The sequence below is a fragment of the Elephantulus edwardii genome, unplaced genomic scaffold (genome assembly GCF_000299155.1).
Source record: "Elephantulus edwardii isolate Elephantulus edwardi_28Jun2011 unplaced genomic scaffold, EleEdw1.0 scaffold00134, whole genome shotgun sequence".
Lineage (NCBI taxonomy): Eukaryota > Metazoa > Chordata > Mammalia > Macroscelidea > Macroscelididae > Elephantulus > Elephantulus edwardii.
This window is the reverse complement of record NW_006399884.1, coordinates 2626292-2646659: the sequence shown is the minus strand read 5'-3', so window position 1 is coordinate 2646659 and position 20368 is coordinate 2626292. Positions and strand designations below refer to the sequence as shown.

Here is a 20368-nt window from a genome sequence, read left to right as displayed (position 1 = left end):
TTTTGAACCATGCAGTGTTTCCTTGCTCTGTTCTTACGACTTCCTCTTGGTCCAAGTATAGGTTTCGCTTTAGAACGATCAAGTGTTCTGGGATTCCCATTCTCAGAGTCAGCCACAGTTTGTTGTGTCCTTTGGTTATTAGTGCTCTTTCATCAAGTCAAGTAATTTTGGAAAAGATCTCAGCGTGTTGTTGAAGACTAGTTCACATTTCCAACACGCAGACTACGATTATCAGCAAGCCACTGGAATAAAGGAAGGAGGCAGCACACCACAGGTCACCTGAAAACAAGACACTGTAGTGGACGCTCTCTAGGAGCATTGCCTCCAGCAAGTTCGTTCCAGCTGATCCGCAGGAAATCTGGGCTATGACTGGACTGGACAGGGTCTCCAGCTGTTTGCTAAACACCCTGAGGGACAGCGGGGGGGAAAAAAGTCCTCATTCACTAAGATAACAAACCCTGAGATCACAGAAAAGAGGACAGCCACGGCAAAATGAAAGAAATGCGATCCCATACTTTGAAGCAAGCTCTCTCCGCTGATCTTACGTGTCTTCCCAGCAGTCTCCGCAATCACCGCGAGATTGCATAAATTCTCGCGAGATTTATCGGCAGCCATCTTCTTGGGGGTGCTGTTAGCCGGGAAGACCCCCGGAATTTTCCCATTGAGCTTCCCTTCATCAATAGCTTTCTTTACTTTTGCCTCTTTTGCGTTGTCAGCAAGCACCCGGCGTCGAGGCTTAGAGGAAGCGCGGGTTTAGGTGCGGGTTGCGCTGCCCGCGCGGGAAGATTTGCTAGGGTGCAGGGAAGGGGGAGGGCCCGGGCAAGCCGTTGCAGCCTCAGCTCGGGCTGGGGTCCGGGGAGGGGGAGCCCCCGGCACCCCGCGCGGTCGCGGCCTGCAGCAGCCCCCGTGAAACTGGTGGCCGAGAAGGGCTCGCGGGAACTTGCCACCGGCACCTCCCACCGCGGCCCACGCGGGCAGCGCGCGGAGGAGGGGCGGGGGCAGCGGCGGCAGCGGCGGCTGAAGCGGCCGCGACCTGGGCGGGCGGAGGAAGAGTGTGACGGGCCTCCGGGCCGCTGTGGATGGTGACTAAAATGATCATTGAAAACTTCGAGGCGCTCAAGTCCTGGCTCAGCAAGACTCTGGAGCCCATGTGAGTACCGGCGGGGTATCTCTGTGGGGATGGTGTTGGGAGACAGGGGGGCACCGACGTGTGCTCTTTCCTCCTGATGCCTGTGGTGGAGGCCGACGCGATAAATGGAGGTTCTGGGGTTCTCTGCCCCTCTCCCCGCTCCCTGCCAGGCGCAGGAGACCCCTGCGAGCTTGCGCTGACCTTTTTTTCATTGGCCAGCAGGCGCTCTAACCGGTGTGTTGCGCTCTGGTTTTCCCGTTAGGTATAGTGCGACCTAACTTCCAAACGGGGCCCCCCAGTCAGTGTCTTGTGCAGAATCCGAGCGTTGCCTCCTCGCTGGCCATTTTACCTGTTTTCCTTGGAATGAAGTGAATGGCCTTTATTCGAGATTAGGACATCTCTGGACGAAATCACTCAGGACTTCTCCAAACAATCCCTGAAAGAAGGCCACGTCTTCCATGTGCTTTCTGGTTCCCAGGCGCCTCTCCTCACTGATTGCAGATGTAACAGGTGCTAAGGTGCCCGGTGAAATGAAGCTGCCTTTTCCCGCCTATAGGCACGGTGGTTCCCATCAGAGGGGAAAGGGGAAAATGCCTTTTCTGATCGTATGAGATACATGTTGCTGTTGCCAGTTTGAAATGAAGTAGGGTCGATGAATTGTGGGGAGGTACCAGAGTGCTGAAACGCTCTTGGTGGGGAAATTTAAAGGGTGTTGTAACGAATTCTCCATGAGTGCATTCAAATGATATTGCAATCTAGGTGCTTGTTACGGATTTTTTTAGAATTGTTTGCTGCATAGTGAACAACTTACTATTTTTGGTTGATACACAAGAAACAACTTACTGAGTATTTACTAGCAATTGTGGGAAGCTTTTGAATATTGATTTCATATTTCGAGGAAGGCCAGGCATAGCAAACAAGAAAAGAATAGAATTTCAGTTAATAAGAAGTATGACAGTTGCAATGAGAAGGTCCTGTAAAAGAATGATTAGAGGAGAGGTCCCTTCAGTTAAGGCATGGAAAGCCTCTTTGAGGGGGTGAAATGTGAGCAACGCTGAGGAAGGAGAAGACGCTGTCCATGTAAAAATCTGTTGTAAAAAAGAATGCTCTTTGCAGAAGGAACTGCAAGTGCAAAAACCCTGCTTTAGTGATAAATATGGTGGCCTAGTGGTAAAAAGCTGTGCTACAATCCCAAACGGACATGGTTTGAATTCACTAGGCTGTGGGAGAACGGTGAGTAGTTTTCCTCTGGTGTTTTTTGTTGCCTCTGAAAAATCCATTGGAGGGTCAGCTGTGGGTCACTTCTGAATTGATGGCACACCACAGAAGCAACAGGAAAGCAAGGAAACCATTGTGGTTGCAAGCAGTGTTCTGCTGGATGATTGAAGGGAAGAACATGCAGTTGGAGAAGTAGACAGGGGCTAAATCCTGTTGGACATTCTAGGCCATGAACAGGTGTTTGGATTTTAGTTAAAAGATAATGGGGAAACATGAGAGAATTTATAGCAGACAAGGATGGATCAGACTTTTAACTGCCTGTTTTGTAGAGAGTAGTAGATCAACAGTGGAATTAAAGAGACTGTTCTAAGAGTTCCAGCAAGCAGAGATCATGGTAACTGGCATTAGGAATAGTGAAGACAGAACTACATAGTCTTCATGAAGTTGTTGTTGTTGCTACATGCCATTGAGTCGCTTGCGACTCATAGCGATCCTGTGTACTACAGACCTAAACTCTGCTCTGTCCTGTGCCAATCGCACTGCCTTTGACACTCCCATCCCAATTGCCCCAGTCATTGAATCAATCCACCTCATAGAGGGCCTTCTCCTTCTGTGCTGTCCCTCTACCCTCCCAAGCATCATGTCCCTCTCCAAGGACCAGTCCCTCCTTATAACATGTTCAAAGTATGTTAGATGAAGCCTCAGAATCATTGCCTCCAAGGAGCCTCCCAGTTTAACCCTTTCTAGGATGAATCTGTTTTCCTAGTAGTTCATGGTACCCTCAGTACTCTTCTCCAGCACCACAGCTCAAAGGCATCAATTCTCCTATCCTCCTTAGTCACTCTCTAACTCTCTGATGCATAACAAGTGATAGCAAAGACCATGGCTTGTATCGGACGCACCTTAGTTTCCAGAGAGACACCATTGCTCTTCAGTATTTTGGAGAGGTCCCTAACAGCAGACTTTTCTCATGACAATACGCCTTTTAATTTCCTGACTACTAGTGCCAAGAGTGTTGACTGTGGAGCCAAGCGAACTAAAGCTGTGAACAATCTCAAATCTTTTCACCATCCATCCTGATGCTGCCAGATCTACTTAAACTTGCTGATAGCTTTTATGTGAGTGAGGGAAAAGGAAATCAAAGGTGCTGCCCAAGAATTCAGCATAGTAAACTGGACAGGTAGTGGTTCTTTGGAGAATAAAGGGCAAGAGGAGAAATTAAGGGTAGGTGATTGTAATTACATATGAGGTGTCACATCTAAGTGAGATGTCAAGGTGGAGTTTAGGTCTGTGTTTCTTAGATTGGCAGAGTTTATTGATGGATTTGGCAAAATACAGTTTTTTGAGAGTGGAGTGGTACAGAAAAAAATTCTCATTTTGTTGAATTGGAGAGAAAGTGGGCAGCCTAGTGGAGTGGTTAAAAAGAATTACTCTATAGAGTCAGAGTTGGCTAGGTTTGAACTTTGACTTTGCTGTATATATTGAGTAAGTTGATCTACTTACCCAGTAAGTTTGTTTCCTCATCTGTAGAGAAAAGAATGACCATGTGTTAAGATAATTTTATATTATTGCCTTGCATGTTAGAAGCACTCCACAACTATTCAATAGTAAATAAATTTAAAAAATGTTTTGTGCTAATACAACAGTTTTTTGAAGCCTTTGATTTCCAAGTTACCATTTTTTTTTTTTTTACTCGTTGGTAGTCTAAATAAGAAAGTTGTTTATAGCTACTTGATGTTTATACCTATAATTGTTTTTTAGTCTTAATAAAGCATATTCCAGGTACTGTATTCGGGTGACTATAGTTCTGTATTTTGTTACTGTTGGAATAATTAAAGCACTACTAGTAGGAGGCTCTGGCGACCTAATGGGTAAGGGGCTGCACTTCAGTTGAATGGCAGGCAGTTCAAATCTCCCAGCTGCTCTGTGGAAGAAAGATGGGCCGTCTCCTCTGATTTACAGTCTCTGCAAACTGGCTGGAGGATCAGCTATGAGTTGGTTCCGACTTAATGACACATAGCATCACCAACAGTAGAGGAGTGATAAGAATTTGGATTTGTCAAAAAAAAAAAAAAAAAGAATTTGGATTTGTCATTTTGTAATGTAAGCTGCTGTGGTAAAAATGGAACTCTTCTCCAGGTACTTTTTGTATGTCTAGCTTCACATTATCCTTCAATAATACCTAAGGTTCTTCACATTGTGAGTAATCTTAGATTGCATCTCAGGTTAATTCTTTTAGATTATGAGTTATAAAAGATAATTCCAGTTACTCAAGAGTAGTGGTTTCCAGTTCTGTGAAACTAGTATATGTTTATTACGTATTTATTTTCGATATTATTGATATTTATTGTTACTTCTTTAAGCTCTAACTGCCACATAACATCTGCTTGAGGACAAATGTTTGAAGGACTTGAAATTTATATGGACGTCTTTTAGCTCTGTGTGCTAGTAAAGTGTAAAGTAGTAGGTCATGGTTTTGGACTTACCCTACATTTATTATTCTTTTAATTCAGTATTGAGATACGATTACCCTTAATAGTAGATTGAGACAGGACATGGAATTGCTATTCATGTTTCCCACTTAGCAGGGAAGACAGATATTGAAGAACTAATTACAGGTATACTGACTGTTTTGGAGAAGTCCAGAATGCTGCTAAAATATGTGTCTGAGGAGGTTAGGAAAGCTTTCCCTGTGATGTAACATGCCATCTTATCCTTCAGGATTAAAAACAGTTTGCTAGACCAAAGAGTGAGGATGGGGATCTGTAAAGCATTCTTGGTTTTGGAGAACAGATAGCACGGAGACTAAACTGAAAGGAAAAGAAAGTCTTTGAGGAATTGGAAGAAATTGAGTAACTGCATGGAAGTGGATACCTCCAAAGAGAGAAATCAGATCTCACAAATGTTTCATTGAGTTATGTTAAGGGTTTTGGATGTTACTGAAGGATAATGTGAAGATGGGGGAAAGGCTTTTGTTATAGTTTAGAGGCCTTACCCTATCCTGCACCACCCATGACTGAGCCCTGTGTTGCAGTCACTGTGTCTGTCCATCTCCATGAGGTTCTTTACCTTTCTACCTTTTTCAATATGATGTCTTTTTCCATGGTCTGACCCCTCCTGACAGCATACTCAAAGTTATGAGACCATTTTTCACCATCCTTGTCTCTAAAGCACCCTGTGCACCTCTCCAAGACAGAATTTTGTTCTTTTGGCAGTCCATAGGGATATTCAATACTTAAAGCCAACATCACAATTCAAAGGCATTAATTCTTTGCTCTTCTTATTCATTGTCCAAATTTCACATGCATATGAAGCATTTGAAAATACTATGGCTTGGTGAAGCAGTTGAAAATACTATGGCTTGGGTCAGTCACAACTTCATAACAAACATCTTTTAGCTCCTTAAAGAGGACCTTGACAGCTGATTTTCCCAGTGCAACACATCTTTTGGTTTCTTACTGTGTGGAACCAAGTGAAATGAAATCTTTGGCAGCTTCCGTCTTGAATTCTTCACCTGTCATGATGTTGACTGTTGATATATTTGTGAGAATTTTTGTTTTCTTGATAATGAGATGTAATCAGGACTGAAGGCTGTAGTCTTTACCCTTCTTCAGTAAATGCTTTTAAGTCGTCTTCAACAAGCAAGATTGTGTCATCTGCATGAGGTACATTTTTAGTGAGTCTTCCTCCAACCTCATTGCTTCATTCCTCATTTAATCCAACTTCTCTGATGATTTTTTTAGCATAACTAATGAGTAGGTATGGAGAAAGGATACAACCTTGACACATATCTTTTATGATTTTAAACCATGCAGTGGTGCCCTATTCTGTTTGAATGGCTGCTGCTTGGTCTCTGTAGAGATTTTGCATGAATACAATTAAGTGATCTGAAATGGACCTTTTCTCAATGTTTTTCATAATTATTATGACCCATGCAGTCAGAAGCTTTTGCATAGTGAATAAAACAAATATAAACAGCTTTCTAGTTGTCTGTACTTTTAGCGAGGATCTACCTGACATTAGTAATTATATCCTTTGTTCCATAGATCTCTGGTGATGTAAACCCCATGGAGTTGCATTGCTAGTGTAAAGGTAGTGTTTCTGTTTCTAATCCACCAGTGGCTCCAAGGAAGAAAAATGGGCACTTCTCTTTGTGATTTGTAGCCTCCAAAAACTCACTGGAGAGTTCTCTATAAGTCAATCCCAACTCCGTGGCAGTGATTTTCTAGTTTGACAGCCTCTTCTGAATTTCTTAATTTCTTGCAGTACTCTGTTAATGTGCCATTCTAGTGTGTTTTAAATAATTTCAGGAAGATTTTACTTGTGTATGATACTAATGATATTGTTTGGTAATTTCCACATGCTGTTGGATCACCTTGTTTTGAAATGGAAATAAATAATTGGTTTCCAGATTTCTTGGTGTAGGTCAGTGTTCATGGCCAGGGCTATCTTTGTTGAGTATCAATGTAATTGATACTCCATTAGTATTTGGGACCTTATTTTTTGCCAATACCTTCAGTGTAGCTTGAATGTCTTCCTCCTTCAGTACTCTTGGTTTTTGTTTGTATGCTGCTTTCTGAAATGGTTCAGTGCCAGCCACTTCTTTTTGGTACAGTGATTCTGTGTATTCCTTTCATGGTCTTTGATGCTTCCTGGTTCTTCCAGTTTTGTCCTTTGAATCCTTCAGAATTACAACTTAAGGCTTGAATTTGTTCTTCGGTTTTTTTCAGCTTGAGAAATAATGAGGATGTTCTTCCCTTTTAGTTTTCTCTCTCTAGGTGTTCACGCATTTTGCTTTGTCTTTTTCAAACTGAAAATTTGAAATCTTCTGTTTGTCTCTTTTTCATTTCTTCCCTTTATTTTGGCTTCTCGAAGTTCTTGCAAGTTTCAAAATCCCTTCTAACAACTAACTTGTTCTTTTCTTATTTTTTTTTTTTCTTTCCTGTACTTTTTATAACCATTTGCTTTCATCCTGGATGATATTCTTGGTTTCATCCCACAACTTGTCTGGTCTTTGATAATTTTCCTCAGTTTATCAGCTCTGTTCTTGATGGTTTTAAAATTAATATAGGATAAGTTCAGGTTTGTAGTTTGTTTCTTGTGGACTTATTTTCATTTTCTTCAGCTTCAATTTAGGGCAGTTAAGTTTTTAAATTGACATTTGTATTTATAAATGTATTTATTTTTATACGCTTGTATTTTTTAAAAATTAGATGTTCTGTAGGTTTTACCAGAGTTCTAGATTTTGTTTTAATGTATGTGTTAAAATCATTGTCCTGAAATACTTAACATTTTGACACAGTGACTTAAAGTGCTTCTGAGGAGCACCTTCACTCCAAGACAAACTTGTTTTTCTTTTGGCAGTCCATGAGATATTCAATGCTCTGCTCTTTTCTAGCATCACAATTCAAAGACTTCATTTGTTGTTCTGTCTGTCTTAGTCATTGTCCAGCTTTCATATGCATAGGAAACAATTGAAAAGACCATGGCTTTGGGTGCACACCTTAGTCTGTGAACTGACTGACATGTTTGCTCCTTGGCACTTTGGAGAGGTCTTTGATAGCAAATTTTCTCAGTGCAGTATATATATTGATTTCTTGGTTGCTGTTACAATAGATGTTGATTGTGGATGAACAAGCCACATTAAAAGGAAAAGAAAATAAAAACATTAAAAGACAAAAAATAAAAGAAAAAAAAAGATGAAATCCTTGACATCAATCTTTTATCCATTTATTATGATGTTACCTTTTAGTATAGAGGTGATAATTTTTGTTTTCTGGATGTTGAGATGTAATCTATTTTGAAAACTGTAGTCTTTGATTTGCAGTGTTTCAAGTCCTCTTTACTTTGAGCAAGAAAGATTTTGTATATAACACAGGTTGTTGATGAATCTTCCTCTATTTATGATGCCACAGCCTTCTTCATAAAGTCCATCTTCTCAAATGATTTGCTCAGCATAGAAATTGAATAGGTATGGAGAAAAAGGATAAAATCCTGATGCACACCATTTTGATATTACATCATGCAGTGAGTGCCCTCTTGTTGTGTTTGTATCATTGTATCTTGTTCCTAGTTCTAAATTTCACATAAACACAAGTGTTCTGTGATTCCATTTTTCTAATGCTATAATCTAAAGAAATGTTAATTAAAGAAATATTATAATCTCAATATTCATAATCTCTTAGGATCCACACAGTCAAATGCTTTTGTGTAGTCAATAAAACACAGGCATCTTTCTGTTCTCCACTTCGAGTGAAGATCTACCCTTTCCTGAGGTGTCTTCTGAATACAGCTTGAATTTTGGTGGATCCCTGTTCGTTTCCCTCTTCCAGTGGGTTTTGAATAATCTTCAGAGTAAATAAATTTGTTACATTGTTACTAGTACTGTTACTGTTGTAACCACTACTATTGCCATCTTAATTTCAATATTTTAATTCTTTGAACGGTTTTTATCTCAGAAGTTCTTTGGGTAATTATTATCTAGCTTTCACAAATGCAGAAAGTGAGACATAAAAGCAGAAAGTGACAGTATTTGCCCAAAGTCAGACAGCTACAGAATATAGCTTAATGATGATTTAAACTCAGGCTTTCTGATTTTAAAGCCATGTTTCTAATTAACTATTATAAGAAACTGTAATTTTATTATTTTCTATTAATATATACTGATTTTTAAGATGATATTTGCTCTAATTGCAAAAAATAGTCTTAGGTTCTATGCTTCTTGGTTATCCCAGTTTTATAGACTCTGAAAGTAACACCTCCAGTGATTTGGTCGGCTTTCCTCCTTTAATCACTTGTCTCACTTAACCTTCATTTTTATTCTTAGAGGAGGAACTGTTCTTTTAGGTTTGCAAGATGAAAACGGAACCAAAATTCCAGGAATGGAGATTGTTGAACTTTTTCTTCTTCTTAATTCTATTGGCATAGTCTGACATTCCTTAAGGAAGGAAAACAAATTTAGCATCAGTAACTTGGTTTCAGAATCAATATTTTTGGTCCTGAAACACAGAAAATCAGGAGACGTATTGCACTGGGAAGGTCTGCAGTGAGGGACTTCTCCAAATTATTGAGGAATAATGATGTCAGTTTGAGGACTAAGGTGCTTCTGATTCAGGTCATGGCCTTTCTGATCACTGCTGTGCTTCTGAGAGCTGGACATTTAGTAAGGATGAATTGATGCCTTTGAGCTGTGGTATTGGAGGAGAACACGGAACAACATCCAAACAACAAATATACCTTAGAAAGGGTACGTCAGGAGTGTTCTTTGGAGGCAGAGGTGATGAGGCTTCACCTCACATACTGTGGGCATGTTGTTAGGAGGGGCTCTTCCGTGGAGAGGGACATGATATAAAAGGTGGAGGGAAAGCAAAGGAGAGGAACACCCTTAACCAGGTGTATTGACCCAATTGACTGCTGCAGTGGGCTCAAGTGTGTAAGGAAGTGTGAAGATGGCATAGGATAGGACAAGTTTCAGATCTATTGTTAACAGGGTTGCTATGAGTAGTACTTGCCTTGATGGCACCTAACAACATTTTGATGATACCAATTAATTTAAAAAAAATCACATCTTTTCCTTCTATTCACTTTCCTTTTTTAATTGTTATTTTAGTGAACATTTACAGAAAAGTTGGATTTTCATTCATTCATTATTGCACATTTTCTTCCTTCTCAAGTTCACTTTAAAAAAAATACTCATTCATTGTTGCATAATTTCCTCCTTTCCCGCTCCTTCCCTAGTCCATTTAGCTATGCATCTCTTTTCCTGGATTTGTAAGAAAAGGTGGAGTAAATAATAATGCATTGAAACAGATGAAGGAAAGAATATATGATTAGGCTTTATTTGTATGACAGCAGTAAGGAATATATGATTAAGAATTATTTGTATTGACAACAGCCTATTCACTTTGTTTACCAGCTTTCTCTTACTAGTAAATTTTCAAACAGTAGTCAAGTCTTCAGTCTTTCCTTTGTTGTTTTTAGGTGCCACCGAGTCGACTGACTCATAACCACCCTATGGACAACAGATCAGAACCTCAGTCTGTACTGTACCATCCTTTAGTACTACTTGCCTAAAGTAGTTTCTTCTTGTATTCAACCAAAATTGCCTAATTACAAATGACTATGATAATGAAATATAAATACACCCTTTTTACATTCTTTTGTCCATGTATACAATGTGAGACATTGCTGAGGCTACTTTTTTATGTTCCCATTTGTCTGATTCCTTGGTTCTCAAAATCAGTTCTGTCTTTTAGTTTCTTTTCTGACCATATCACTGTATTTTTTTTTTTCTTCTAAGCATTTCAGCTCTTCATAGCTCATTCATTCATTCCTAGAGATGGCTTCTATTATGATTCATGACAGTGGTTCTTAAAAATGATTGTATGTGACTATGTTCTATTATAGAGACTTTGAGAGTTAAGACTAAAGATTCCCTTCTCTGGAATGTTAAATATACAAACACCTTTCAGTTGAATGTCAAAATTTTTTTAATCTTTATGCAAGAGTATCTATTTTATGTATAAACCAAGAATTTAGTAATTATCTATAAACACAATGCATGTTTAAAAAAAATTAGATGAGACTATCACATTTTAATTCTTATTTTCCCTCTATTTAACCCGTTTTTCCATGCCACTAAATAAAGTTTATTATTCTGTGGTAGTTCCATAAATTAGATCACCATTGCCCTATAGTTGTTGGAAGTTTGTGTTTGTTGGTTTGTTGTTTTTTTTTTTAAACTCTGATCAACACACTCGGACATACATGGATCTTTGCCTAATTATTTCTGTTGGATAAATTCCTGCAAATGAAAGGTTGAATCTTTTTTTTAAGGTTGAACATATTTAAGGTTGAGTTATTGAACTTTCTTCTAAAATAATTGTAATTTACATTACTACTATGTGTTTGAAAATTCTAGAAATCTTTAGCTACTTTGCCTATGAAAATTTAAAAAATATAAAATTGTTAAACTTACCAGGTAAGAAAATAATACTTTTAAAATTTGCATTGCTAATTTGACACGGTGAATAAAAATACTCGCTGTTAACTGGAAGGGTGGTAGTTCAGTTCTAATCCACCAGAACTCTCCGTGGGTAAAAGATGGAGAGGCTTCTTCAAGTAGAGATTGAATCTTCTTGAAGTTACAGAAACCTTGAATCAATTCTTCTCTGTCATATGGAGTCACTTGGAGTTATAAGTGATTAGATCGTGATGATTTTTGTTGTTAACAGGGTTGAACACTCTTCATAGTAGTTTAGCTATTTGTACTTAGATAGGTATATTTATGTATGTGGCATCAGAATTGAAGACTCATCAATAGCCTGCATTATGCAGATGATACAACCCTGCTTGCTGGCACTGAGAATGACCTGAGGTGCTTGCCACAGAAGGTCAAGGACTGTGACCTTTAATATGAATTGAAGTTCAACTTCAAAAAACCAAAGATTCACACCACTGGGCCGATTGACAGCATCATGATAGGCGGTGAAGAGATTGAGATTGTTAACAACTTTAGTTTACTAGGCTCCACAATCAACACTCTTGGTATCGGCAGCCAGGAGATTAAAAGACTAGTTGCATTGGAAAAGTCGGTTTTCAGGGACCTCTTCAGAGTACTGAAGGACAACAACGTCAGAATGGAGACTGGTGTGCCTGATCCAGGCTATAGTTTTCACAGTTAACTTGCTAAGTGTCAGAAAGGTGGACAGTGATCAGGGATGATAAAAAGAATTTTTGCCATTGAGCGATGGTGCTGGAAAAGAGTATTGAATATACTATAGACTGCTGGAGGATAGGAAGAGAATTGATGCCTTTGAGCTGTGGTGCTGAAGAAGTGTATTGAGGGTACCATGAACTGCTAGGAAAACAGATTCATTCTGGAAAGAGTTAAACCGGGCGGCTCCTTGGAGGCAAGGATTCTCTGTCTAACATACTTTGGACATGTTGTAAGGAGGGACCAGTCCTTGGAGAGGGACATCATGCTTGGTAGGGTGGAGGGACAGCGCAGGAGGGGAAGGCCCTCTATGAGGTGGATTGATTCAGTGACTGGGGTAATCGGGATGGGAATGTCAGAGACAGTGCGGTTGGCACAGGACAGAGCAGAGTTTAGGGCTGAGTCGCAAGCGACTCGACGACACATAACAACAACATAGACTGCCAGGAGAACAGATTCATCCTAGAGAGGGTAAAACCAGGCTGCTCCTTGGAGGCAAGGATTCTGAAGCTTCGTCTGACAGTCTTTGGGCATGTTGCAAGGAGGGACCAATTCTTAGGAAACTCATGGTTGGAAGGGTGGAGGGACAGGGAAAGAGAGGAAGACCTTCTGAGATGGATTGAGTCAGTGACTGGAGTAATGAGCATAGGTTGGCACAGGATAGCACAGGTTTCAGGGCTATTGTACATAGGGTTGCTGTGAGTAGCAAGTGACTTGACAGCACGTAACAGCAAGAACATACTTACGTAAATTTAAATATATGTAATTGAGAATATTTGAATAAAAATCCTATTGAGATTATATTGTTGTTTGCTTTTGATTTGGAACAAACCCATAGTTTACCCTCTTGATGGGTTTTCAGAGGCAGTTAATCACCTGGGAGATTGTCCAACCTTCTGGAGAGCAGCTCGTGGAATCAGACCGTGTGCCTTTGGGATTGCAGCACATCTTGTTACCATTGGACCACCATTTCAATTATATGAAGGCTGAAATATTGAATAATAGTTGATTGCCTAAGTTAATATAATTTCACTGCCCGTTAAGGGTCCTGTCTAATCTTTTCAATTGCTGTTGTCAATTTGATTGCATAAAAAGATAAACCTTTACTAGTTAAGATAAATTATTTTTTGGGTTCAAGATTGTTTTTAATACTGATACTATTTTTTGCTGCGGAGTCATTTTCTGCTTCATGGTCACTGCTAGTCCTGCATGATTTCCATGATCAGATTGTTGTGGTCCATAGAGTTTTCATAGACTGAATTTCATGACTAGTTTTGCAGGCTTTTCTTCATAAAACGTGTTTAAACTTAAGTATTCTTTAAACTCTTCAGTACTTATCAGCAATTAAACTCTTCAGTACTTATCAGCAATTGTAAGCAAGCTGTGTATCTACCTAGATTTCATGTCCAAACTTAAAATTATGTTTCTGAAAGTAAGCATTTTCTGGATTCAGTTCTTTCCATATATAGGTCTTCGAATTATGTAGGTTTGAAATCTTGCTCTTGGCATTTCTTCTTTTTACTCCCCAATCCCCATTACTTTACTCATCAAATCCCATCTCTTTAACAATTCTTTCTAATGCACCTAGTAAACCCTTCCTAGTGTGGGCCCAACTTTGTTTATAGCCTCCTGCTTGATAATATTTCCACATTCCTAAATGATACATTGCTTACTTTTAGCTTGGTTTTTGGAACTCTAGTATTCTACTTTTTGTTGTATTTCTAGTTTATGTCTTCCTACTTTATATGAGTCTTAATTTAAGCAACAGTAAGTTTTTCTATGCTTTCCACTTTATATTTTCCTTTTCTCGCTCACTTTATAGATAACTTTTAGTATTTAAATACTACATGGAGCTCAGGTGGTGGCTTAATAGATAGAGTTGCACTGCCAGCTCAAAAGTCAGCAGTTTGAATCCACCAGCTGCTCCATGAGTGAAAGATAGTCTCCTTGTGTGTTACTTTCAGCCTCTGGAAATCCACTGGTGGGTCATTTGTCAATTCTGACTGACAGTGAGCTGAGTTGTTTTTAATGTGTCGTAGTTAGTCTGTAGGGAGTTGCTCTGACAACAAAGGTGACGCCTCTGATTCAGATCCATCAACATGTCCATGGGGAAAAGATAGGCAATTTCTTTCCATGCTTGTAGCCTCTGATAAAACCTGCTGCAGGGTCACTTTTGAGTCATTTCTGACTCAACTGCAATGAGAGTTTTTGAGAGAATCTTTGTGCAGGGAGCTGTGGTACTTGTTGCTTTGCTGACTAAAAGGTTTGTAAAATAGGGTAAGAGTGGATAGATAATGAACATTGCATTGGAACAGATGAAGGAAAGAACTGTTTAAAGGGAACATACGATTAAGCATTATATGTAGGACAACAGCCCAGAATAACAGGTACATTGCAAAGAGGACTGTGGGGTGAGGGAGGAGAGGTAATTGGGCAACAATGAATTTTTTTTTTTTTCTTCAAAAAAGGAACTAGGGGGCAGGGAAGGGAGAGAGAGGGGCTAAAATATGCAACAGTGAATGAATGAAAATCTGACTTTTCTGCAAACATTTGTTAAAATCACAGTTAAAAATTTTATTTACAACAACAAAGGTTGGTGGTTCAAATCTACCAGTTGCTCTTTGGGACAAAGATGGGCAATGTTCTCCCATAAAGATATACAGCCTCAGAAACTCAATAGACAGTTGCCCTGAGTCAGAACCAACTTGATGATAATGTTTTGTTTGATTTGGTTTTTAATTCTTTGTTTACTCTTTGTATGTGAACTCTCAGAGATTTACTGCTGGTGAATTGGAATGGATTCATAACTGACTCTCTGGCAGGTTTCCGAGGTTAGAAATGGACTGAGAAGTTGCCCGTCTTTGTCTTGCCAGCCAGAGAGGGAGGTAGCCACTGGGTTAGAAGCACAACTCTGTACAGTTTATGCTTTGCAAACTCCCTTATATGTGAGCTTGGTTCTGTTATCCAATTTAAAAGATGAAATTGAGTCTTAGGCAGGTGATGTAACATAATTTTATAGTAGTTGTTGTTATGTGCCGTCGAGTCGTTTGCGACTCATAGCGACCCTATGCACAACAGCCCTAAACCATGCTCTATCCTGTGCCAATCGCACTGCCTCCGATACACCCATGCCGATTACCCCAGTCACTGAATCAATCCATCTCATAGAAGGTCTTCCCCTCCTGCGCCGTCCCTCCACCCTCCCAAGCATGACATCCCTCTCCAAGGACCCGTCCCTCCTGGCAACATGCCCAAAATATGTCAGACGAAGCCCCAGAATCCTTGCCTCCAAGGAGTTGCTTGGTTTAATCCTGTCCAGGATGAATCTGTTTTCTTGGCAGTCCATGGTACATTCAATACTCTTCTCCAGCACCACAGCTCAAAGGCATCAATTCTCCTTCTGTCCTCCCTAGTCATTGTCCAACTCTCTGATGCATAACAAGTGATTGCAAAGACCATCGCCTGTATCAGGTGCACCTTAGTCTCCAGAGAGACACCATTACTCTTGAGTACTTTAGAGAGGTCCCTAACAGCAGGAGGCAAAATTCAAAACAAGAGTTTGATTCCAGAATCTTGCTGTATTATGATACACTCCAATTTCTTTTTATATCCTGAAATAAGCAACTATGAGATGTCAGTTTTTCCACCAAGCTGTTTGTATGAATCTATCCAGGTGGAATCAGTATCAGTGCTTCCTCATTTCAGAACTCCTTTCCTCTTGCACGGATTTTTAGAATTTATGACGTTTATCATTTGCACACTTGACTCCTTGTTACTGGTTTTAGCCAGTTGGAGGTTTTAGCCTCCTTTTTAGAGCCTGTTGTCAGGTGCTGTCAAGTTGGCTCTGACTTATAGTGACCCTATGCATAACAAAAGACAAAAACCCTGCCTGATCCTGCACCATTCTCACAATATCTCCTGTTTAAACCCATCCTTACTGTCAACAGTTCTAGTCCTTCTCCTTAAGGGCCTTTCTTTCCTTTGTTGACATTCCATTTTTCCAGTCATGATGTCTTTTTCCAGGGTCAGGCACCTCTTTGACAGTCTCATCATCTTCACCTCTAAGGAGCCACTCTGTCTGCATGTCTTTCAAGAGAGATTTGTTTGTTCTTTCCGCAGTCTATGGTATATGCAGTATTCTCTGCCAACACCACAGTTCAAAGGCATCAGTTTTCTCAATTTGTCCTTATTCACTGTTACTTAGAACCTTAGATTCTTGAAAACTGACTTCAGATCAAAGATTGAAATATGTTCCTGTTCTCTGCTTGGCACAGTTCCTCCTGCGTGATTTGCAACTGAATATTAATTGCATTAATTGATATATCTGTTTTGTGCACCCATTATCTTAGCAGAGAGTAGATTCTGTTTTGTTTAGAACTATAAAATTCCATCATTCTTTACTTTGAATTATATTTTAGAGAATTAGAGATTTGGGTTTGAAGATTATTTAGTCTCTGGCTAGGTCGATTTCTTTCTCTTTACCATACAACACTTTGAGATTAAGTAAAGCTTAAGTTCAGGTTTGTTGTTGAGTACCATTGAGTCAGAACCAACCCATAGCTGATCCTCTGACAGGTTTTCAGAAGCGGTTAATCACACAGGAGGAGATTGCCCATCCTTCTCCTGCAGAGCAGGTGGTGGGATTGGAACTGCATGCCTTCAGTATTGCAGTGCAGCCTTTTAGCACTAGGCCACCAGAGCTTCCTTAAGTTCAAGAAAAGTACTTATTTTTGGAGGAAATGACATATTGGAGAATATGAATATTTACTCATTTTTTGGATGCCACTATGCAAATTTTCAAGAAGCTGTGCTGCAGTCTCATAGTCATGTGGTTCAAATCCATCAACTGTTCCATTTGAGAAGGATGGACCATCTCCTGTGTAATTTACTGCCTCTTGAAAGCTGGTAGAGGGTCAGCTATGAATTGGTTCCAAGACTACAGCACACAACAACAACAGTGTTGTACAAAACAGAATTCTGCAAAGTACTCTTAATCTGATGAGTTTTCAAACTGATAAAAGAATAAATAGGTAGATAATGACACAATATTTTTATCTTCTTAATTTCTTTTACTCTTGATAATATAACATTACCACAGTCACTGCTGTAACTTCTTGTCACTTTTTTATCAGCATGATAATAAGTTAAAAATGCATTTGGCATTTACATTGTGTAGCACTTGGCCTAGTATTTAGGGAATTGTGCTGCTAACCCAAATGGGGAGCTTCTCTGGCAACTCGAATCCAACAGTTGCTCTATGGGAGAAAGATGAGCAGTAACCTCTCGTATGATTTACAGCTTCAGAAACCCCCCCTGGAAAGTTAGCTTTGGGCTGGTTTGTACAGCAATGTTTTGTTTTTAGTACTTGCAGTTTATTGTGCTTCTCAAAAAATATGCATAAACCAAGAGGCATGGACAATATTATGACTAGGATGGAAAATTCAGTACTTCTGTATTGTGTCCATAGTGAGAATTATTAATTTTGGTGTTTTTTTTTTTTTTTTTCTAAGGAGATGGTTTAATTTTTGTGGTCCCCCAGCACCTGTGTGTGTATTAATTTGTTTAAGCAAGATGACTCCTCAAATTTTTTTTCTTTCTTCCTTTGTCCCGGAGGAAAGATAATGAATGAAAGATGTGAATGGATGGTAAACTCTTCTTATCTTCATAGTGTTTGTTTCTATGGGGGAAAAAATACCATTTTCTGTTATAAATAATGAAATTATACAAGAAAAGATTTAAGTTGGAGTTATAGTTGGCACTTTTTTGTGTATTAGAAATAATAAGATCACTAATTATTTGATTCTTACAACAAGAACACCAGAATAACTTGTAAGTCCTTACAGAATTGATCTCTCATTTTTAAGTTTGTTAATCAGTAAATTAAGAATCTTCATTGAGTGAAAGCTTTACTCCTCCTCCATCATTACTGCAGATTCTACTTTAAGGAGGCAGTTCTTCTGTAGTTGTGTTTTGAGCGCCTTCCAAACTGGAGGACTCATTTTCTGGCACTGTCTGGCACTGTTCTGCTGCTATTATAGGTTTTCTAGGGCCCTTTATTTCAGAAGTGGATGGCCAGTCCTGCAGAATCTGTTCACTTTGGGTGATCTTGCAGATATTTGAAATATTGGTAACAGAGCTTCCAGCGTCACAGTAACAACAAGCTGCCACAGTATGGTGAACTGACGGGAAATTGGTGACTATGAATGTACTATATTTTAAACATCTTCCTGTGATGAATTAAACGAACAGTGCTAGAATAAATGTTGCTGTATGTAAGTAAATAATTATCATAAAACAAGACAAACATATCTTAAATATTCAGTAAGCCTTGATAGCTATGCACAGCTGCAGAATTACCACCCAAAGAAAGTCTCAAACATCCTCAAGAAAGTAACTCTTAGTATTCTTTTATAGATACCTGTCCCTTGCTTACAAAGAGGTTGTGTCTATCTGTATAGACTAGTTTTGTCATTTTTTAAACAGTGTAAGTGAAATGCAATAAAAATGTGCTTTTTAGTATCTGTTATTGTTATATACTGTGTGTTCCAACAAACCCATAGATAAACCTCCAGCTGGTTTTCCAGAGATGAAAATCCCAAGGGAGGAGATTGCCCATCTCTGTGGAACAGCTAATTTAAACTGCATGCCTTGGGTTTGGCAGCACAATTCCTTAGCTTTTTTTTTTTTTTTTTTAAATAAAAAGAATTTTTGATGAAAGCTTACACAGCAAATGTCACTTGATATTTTCTATATTGTTCAGTAGCATTGGTTACATGGAACATATTTTGTCAGTATTTTAATGATATCTGTTCTGGTTCTGTTTCCATTCTTGCTTCTCTATCCCTTCTTCCCACTCCAACTTTCTCATCTTTGTGTATAGTAAATGAGACTTGTCTCAGAAAGATTTTTTTAAATATAAAGGAGCACAGTATTCACAGATGATATTGCTTATTTTATGAAGCTGTCTGTTACTTAGTTGAAAGGTGACCTTTGGCAATAATTTTTTTTTGTTTGTTTTTTTGCACAATCCTGGCAATAATTTTAAGTTCACAGTTTTTAAACTATTTAGAGTATCTCAGATCCATAGTTGTAGGCTTTCTGTTTTCTCTGCTAGTCCAGTTAAATCTAGCATTTTCTACATAGATTGACTTTTATACACTTTTCTCCTATTCATTTAATGCCCTGACCAGGAACAGTTGTGATTGGGCACCATCTAGATCTTTTCTTTGTGTAAGTGAAGTCATTGTTTCTGTGCACATTGTTTTGTAGACAGATTTTTTCTTTTAGTCATTGATTTTCTGCTTTCTTCAAGATGAGTAAAAACTAGTACAGTAGTGTGTATATTAAATGGTATGTCAGGATTTTTTTTTCTTTCTTTCATTTATGTTCTACTCCACTGCAATCCCAAAGGCTTGGGATTTGAGTTTACCAGCTACTCCATGGGAGAACAATCTCCACCCATGCAATTAACAGCCTCTGAAAACCTGCTAGAGGGTCAACTATGGATTGTGTGACTTAATGGTACTCAATAACAACGGTATTCTGTTTTGTTAATATACATCCGGGACTCAGGTTATGAATAATAATCATTCCTGTCTATCTCCTAGGAATAGGCAGGTAAGTAGGAACAGGTGTGTAGAGTTTGTATTTAGCCTTTCTTTAGTGCAAGAAAAAACCTCAAAGCCTGTTAATGATTTTAAAAAATGCATCTGCAGCAAGTGAATGACTGTGATAAAAATTTTGTTACAGATAGGGGTTAGTTTATTTCAGTCAGGGCAAATTTACATAAACTTAAAATGGATTTTGTGCTGAAATAGTGCAGATCCATTAAAAGATGGTATCTTTCTGCTCAAAGATAGAAGCGCCCAGTTTAAAGATGGTAGGTGACCGTGTTACTTTGTGTGTGACCCTGCTCAGTCTTGTCAGTAGTCTATTCTCATTTATTTGGTTCTTGAAAGGGCTCACTATGTCTTCACTGAGTTTCCCATTCCAGGACTTACCTCTCAATTTTCTTATGACATATCACCCAAAGTGAAAATTTCAAGCCTCTTGTTTTGTTGACCATAACAGAACTGTTTAGGATAATTTTGAAACTCTGCTTAAATGGCAAGTAGATTGTCTATGAGTATTTGTATCATGAGATCTTCCTTTGACACAGTTGATTCATTCTTTAGTTAATGACTATTTCTGTTTTTTTAATGTTTGCTATTTATGAATATGTTGTTGTTGTTGTTATGTGCCGTCGAGTCGCCTGCGACTCATAGCGACCCTATGTACAACAGCCCTAAACTCCGCTCTGTCCTGTG

General features: G+C 39.0%; 1 protein-coding gene across 5 annotated transcripts in view; it reads left to right on the top strand.

The window, feature by feature from the left end:
* Window positions 1-621: 621 nt before the first annotated feature.
* Window positions 622-20368, top strand: part of RBM26 (RNA binding motif protein 26) — a 114504-nt gene continuing 94757 nt past the window's right edge. For 3 of the 5 annotated variants that reach the window (XM_006894063.1, XM_006894062.1, XM_006894060.1), the window contains exon 1: window positions 622-1150. In XM_006894063.1, the coding sequence (XP_006894125.1) occupies window positions 1080-1150 (71 nt within the window). In that variant the 5' untranslated portion in view covers window positions 622-1079. The remainder of the gene's footprint in view (window positions 1151-20368) is intronic. The other 2 variants (XM_006894061.1, XM_006894059.1) reach the window with 1 other exon arrangement.